This window comes from Rhipicephalus sanguineus, chromosome 4, assembly GCF_013339695.2.
Source record: "Rhipicephalus sanguineus isolate Rsan-2018 chromosome 4, BIME_Rsan_1.4, whole genome shotgun sequence".
Classification (NCBI taxonomy): Eukaryota; Metazoa; Arthropoda; class Arachnida; order Ixodida; family Ixodidae; genus Rhipicephalus; species Rhipicephalus sanguineus.
In genome coordinates, this window is record NC_051179.1 from 184,143,769 (window position 1) to 184,149,768 (window position 6,000).

The 6,000-nt window shown below is 45.3% G+C and overlaps 1 protein-coding gene across 3 annotated transcripts in view; it reads left to right on the forward strand.

Annotated features, from left to right (window-relative positions):
* Positions 1–5,730, forward strand: part of LOC119390955 (ephexin-1) — a 117,433-nt gene extending 111,703 nt beyond the window's left edge. For all 3 annotated transcript variants that reach the window (XM_037658666.2, XM_037658665.2, XM_049414988.1), the window contains exon 16: positions 5,534–5,730. In XM_037658666.2, coding sequence (XP_037514594.1) covers positions 5,534–5,709 — 176 coding nt within the window. In that variant the 3' untranslated portion in view covers positions 5,710–5,730. The remainder of the gene's footprint in view (positions 1–5,533) is intronic.
* Positions 5,731–6,000: the final 270 nt, after the last annotated feature.

The following is a 6,000-nucleotide window of genomic DNA, read 5'->3' on the forward strand; positions in this document are numbered from 1 at the left end:
CTATGGGCAATAGTACATTGCCCTCCTCGGCACTGCTTTTTCTCGTCAGTTGCGCAGCCATCGATGGCAACAGCAGCGCATACGTTCTGCTCCAGACCGGATTCCACTTGCGCACGGTTGAACACTGCGCCGTTGCATACTCTGCAAACACTCAGAAGTATGCGAACAAAGTAAAGCATTCTCAGAACAACCACCGAAAAGTGTAATTGTGGGCACTGTGGTGGCATCTTTGTGGGTGAATTTACGGCCACAGATGCATGTATCCTGGCATTGATCGGATAGTGAGAGCCCAACGCTCACTGTACCAATGAGATACTCCGAGTGGCAGTTGCCTTGCTCGGGCACACGATTTCTCAGCTTGACATGTTACCAATCACTGGATTTACAGCCCATAAAGCAGGAGGAACGATTCAAGGTGTCAGAGAAAAAGAACCTCTGGATACACTGTGGTCCCACAGCTCACTTAAACATGATGCATGTTGTATCACGTGCAGACGACGTTCACTGTCCACTGGAAGTCCCCAAGTGTAGAAGTAAACTGTGATGGTGTAGTTACTGTTCCAGAGCAAAAGCTCTATTACTCCATGTCTAGACAACCTTGAGCTACTGGAGCGCAACGCAACGCGCATCCTGCGGGCCTTGGCAAAAGAAGATCTGGACGGCTTGAGGCACAAGACAGAAAAAAATAGCACAACGCTCTTGGCTCTCGGCCAGCTGAGACAATGCAAACCCAGCTGTTGCTCTTCCGTCTCTGCATCTCCCTCACTCCAAGTCGCGCCACATGATCCGCTGCAAAGAGGATCATGTGAACTCGCAGCTGCACTCGCTCGAAGCCTTGGCGCTATGGTACAACATGACTAGGTGAAGCTTTAACAGCTGCTTCACCGGTGCTTGGTACCTCTGTCTCGCCCTGGATCTGTGCGTGCACTTTAGCACAAGCAACAGGCTGAATCCAATCATTCAGCAAATGCAGCTACACGGTAGGCTGCAAAATTCCAGCCATAGGCAAAGCTTTTTAAAATAAATGTATACAGTAAAAGCTCGTTAATTCGACAGTCGTCGTTAATTAGGAAAATCGGATAATTCTGACGTGGTCTCTGGTCCTAGCCACTGTATGCATTGTTTAATGGCATCAACCTCTCGTTACTTCGGTCATATTTGGCTGCGACCCAGTTAATTTGTACGTTCCTCGAAGTGCGCTGTATCAGAACTGTGACGAGTGGAAGCCAGTAACAAAAGAACATTTATTCACTTGACGAATGCATATATAGAGCACTCTGCATGATAACTACGTGGGGTGTTTATCTATAGTTAGTTTCACTGGTGGTGGCACATGTGCACACATGGCATGCAAGCATTGCTCGATACATCTCCCTGCGGTCAAATAAAACAAGTTAATTGATTAAAGTTATCATCGTAGCCTAGTCGACCAGGTGATCTTGTCTGCTGTGAGGATCTGCGAAGGGCTTGCTGAGGAACTGAAACTTCAGAGCTGCACTGACGTTGATGGCCCCGAGTATCGGCTTGTGCTGGGGGATCTGTATGTTCCTGCTATGCTCACGCTGGAGCCATTCCGGCTCGGTGAGACCATCACTTTTGTCGCTCCATGAGGACTCACTTTTCGCTGGTTCCTCACGATACTACTCACGTGTCCTCAGTAGGTGATGCAGATTACGTCGTAAACTTCTGCCATCCTCCGTAGCTACCTCGTACAATCTTGGTGCGACTTGTCCCAGCAGTGGTGCCTTCCGGGTCCATGCCTTGTCCTTGACTCGTACGACTTTGCCTTCCTTGAATGCTGGCAAGCATCTGCCACAAGCTTCGGGCTGTTTGTGTTTAGTCACATGAACGCTTGAGTGATGGCTCAAGTCTGGAATTCTCAGTCACTCACCAGGTGAGCGACCGTCTTCGAGGGGGGATAAATGGTAGCTGAGTGGCCCAAGCCAGAAGTCCTGTTTCATTTCTGCAGTCTTCTTCATGATTCGTTTGACAATTTGAACGCCTTTCTCAGTGAGACTGTTGGACTAAAAATCTGGGGCTAGACGTCACATGCTGGAAGTCGTACCTGGAGGCAAAACAGGCAAATTCATAGAATGAAAACTGAGGTCCATTATCGCTGGAAACTTCTACTGGAATGCCATATCTGGAAAAAATAGCACTCAGATTACAGATATGGTGGTCAAGTCACTTAATCTTTCTACTTCTGGGAAATTGGACAAAACATTAAAGACACAGAGGTATGAACTTCCACCTTGCTGGAAGATGTCGACTCCAACTCTGGAGCATGCATACTACGGCATGGGCGTTAAATCAAGAGGCTCACTTTGCCGCGTGTAAGCGTACTTGTGGCATGCGTATGCTCCCGGCTCCCGTATAAGCTGCCTCAGTTCGTCTCGCACTACGTCGACGACAGACAGTGCAGTTGTGGTCTGAGGTGCTTGCAACTTGCTGAGTTCTTCCCTGATTACTGATCAGATTAGCTCTCGCAGGGTTTCCATGTCATTCCGTACGCCTCCAGAGAAGACATTGGCAGGTGAACAGTTTATGTCCCGGTTGTATTGCCGAGCCCGCTAGTTCCAACGTTCTTTGGATGGCCGTTGCTTCGGAATGAAACTCAGTAACTGTGTTTGTTGGGTTTCGGACGAGAACAGCGAATAGCTCCTGCTTCACTCCATGCATAACATGGCGCAGCTTCTTATCCTCGGCCATGTTGGGATTGGCACACTTGAACAGGCGGATCATGTGCTCGATGTACATCGCCACACTTTCGTTTGTGAGCTGGATCCTGGTTTTAAGAGCAGCCTCCACCTTTGCTTTGCGATCTTTGCTGGCGTAAGTAGCCAGCACTTGTCATCGAAATTCCTCCCAGGTAGAGAAAGAGGTTTCATGGTTCTCAAACCACTTCTTTGCAAAGTCCTCCAAAACAAAGTATACATGACGGAGTTTCTCTCTCTCGTGCCATCCATTCAAGATCGCCACTCTCTCGAACAGGTCCATCCAATCATCCACGTCTTCGAACGAGTCATGGAATACTGGCGGCTTGTGAGGTTGATTGATGACCACATGTGCCGGTGTTACCTGGCTAGTCGTAGTGGCGGCGTCCGTTGTCTTAGTTCCCCTTGGCGTGACGTGAGGAGGACTGAACTCAGGTGAATTACCTCAAAGATGGCAGCTGGCCCTCTGATGTACAGGTGTCACTTCCATGGGATCGACGTGGTCGGGGCTACACTGTCTCGTGTTCATGGGGCTTTGATTCATATGCCGCATCTCCACCAGAAATGTAGCGATGCTGAAGCACACAGGCTAATACAACAAACGTATTTATTAAGGGCAAACCTGTGCCCACAACTCAAGGGAAAATAATGACATTGAATCGAAATTGAATTGAATCTTAGTTTTGTAAAACAAAAACCTGCCCTCGTCAAGCAAATTCGAAAATCTCCACTGAACCAGACCTGCTTTTCGTGAATTACGCAAGAATGTGATTTTGATGAGATCCTACAAAAAAAACTACTGCACTTGTTGGTCTAAAAAATTTTCTTGGAATACTATGAATAGCTTATGCTTACAAAATGCTGTTACCTTGCAGTTTTCGGGCACCCTTTTTAACGAAAGAAAAAATCACGAATATGGCGCATTGTTCAATAATGCTTTAATTACAGATTTTTTTTTGCTTTGCTGGTATGACAATCAGCATTTCCACAATTTTCCAAAGCGTTGCCACTTATTAGGTTAACAATTGTGCCAAATATAATTTTCAAGTAGAATGTCAAACACAAACCGAAAATGCTTAAGTAAGGACAAGTTTCTAAAAATGCAATACAATAGACTCTCTTAAACGAAATTGCTACTTAAATGGAACAACTGCCCCTACTATGATTGGTTTCATAATAGAATTATGCACCCCTGTTCATCTCTCAGTAAACGGAACGCCTGTTAAACGGAACATGTTTTCCCAGTCCCTTTAGTTTTCATTTAACGAGAGTCTACTGTATTTTGAAAATCAATTTTAAAAAAAGGCCACCTTCGATTTTCTTTTAAGGGGCCCCGCAGCACTTTTCCAAGTAATGGTCGAATGGCTTCATTAAAAGAGCTTATTGCTTCACAAATCGACTGCCACAGAAATTTTTAGCATCCATGAAGTACGAGCGTAGTTGTTGCATGCTTCCAGCGCTTTCCTTTGGTTCTAGCGAGTGCGCTGAAGGCTACCCAGGGAGGGGGATGACAAAGGGGCACGAAGATGCGTCTCTTCGTCAGCGCGCGTCATGACCTTGAGCACTTTCTTTTTTTCTTCAAACACGCCGCTAACTTTCAGTGTGATCGAGAGCACGCACACGAGCATGTGGCGGCATCCCGCAGCGGCCACAGTAACTATGCAGCTCACGATGCTCAAATCAGCCATTGTCCATAGACTTTGTGAATATAACGTGGTCATTTTGGGTATATCGCATCATTTGTCGAGAGAAGAGGGAGCAATTTATAGCCGACTGTAAGAATTAATTGTAAATTCCAGGTCGCGTGCTGCACAGTAGTGTTTGACTCGTGTGTTCTCGGGAGCCTCGACTAATGATTGGCATCGTTTTCTGACCGTGCTCAAAAAGTGATTCAGGGTCCCTGGCACGACGAGCACAGACACGGCGCGATAGGGCCAGCTAGAGCAAGATGCTAGTGCTACGGTGACGTCGTCTTGAAGCACAGATTCACCTAGCGACAGTCAATGCATGTCAGAGTTGGACTGGGCCGAGAACCACACTTTCCGTCGTTCACATTTGTTTTCATCACGGTAGTACATGTGTCTACGTGATGTGAATATATTGATGCTATTGCCCAGGTTCTTTTCTGTCTTATTTATTTATGTACCTATTTATGTATTCATTCATTTAAAGATACCTTACTGGCCTCATGGAAGGCATGATGTAAGGGGGGTAACGCAAAAAGAAATAAATGCATTGCAAATAAACATTCTTATATAATATCAATGCATATCAGCATCTTTCAGGGAAGTACAAATTCTAAAAAGTTAGAACAGTGGAGTAGCTAATAAATTTTATAAAGAAGGTAGTGCAGAAAGTAAAGATAAATTTCTACCTTGCAACGTTTAGTGACATTGATACCAGCATATTGCTTGGAAACCGAATACTAATAATAAAAATAAATTGCGATACAAAAGCAGAACAGTTGAGCAGTGGTGCAACACTGCTCAACTGTAGAATACAACTTTACATAATGCAAGAATGCAACAATAATAATAGAATATGTAGAAGGAATCTATGTACTGTCGCTAAGCATTTGAGGTGACTACTCGCTTAGGCTTGCAAAATTATTTGTTAGCATATGGCAGAAGCTATTATAGTAAGTTACTAAATGCATTACTTGTACCATCATTGTGTGTATAGCAAAGGTGTAGTCTAAATGAGGTGAGGCAGGGTTTTTTGTTGTTTTTTTTTTTAGATGTGCTACAGTTTGTCGACAGGAATTGTGTGAAATAGTGAGAGCAGTGTTGCAGCACTGACTGTGTGCTGACTCCCCGCAGGCTGGTATGAAGGAGAGCGTCTGCGAGATGGTGCACGGGGCTGGTTCCCAGCATCGCACACAGTGGAGCTGGTCAACCTGCACGTGCGCTCACGCAATCTGCGCCTTCGTTACCGTCTCCTCATGGCCTCCCAAACATTGCTCGAGAAGCAGCAACTTAACAAGAGCGATGCCTAAATAAACTGCTGTGTTTTGCACCATGTATGTTTTACTTGTGCTGGTAAGATAACACAAATTGCCAGCCCAAAACGCTCATTTTTGAGTGAAAATAGTTAGCTTATGAAATGACGAGGACACATAGAGATGTGGTACACTCACGCGCAGACTTTCAACAATGTTTAGTGTAGAGAGTCTAAGAACCACTTTTATAGGCAGCAATCATCACAAGTGTGCAGACTGTGCGCAAACATCACATATATGTCTTCACACAGATGGAATAACTCTTTACAGGAATATCCTATCTCCTAA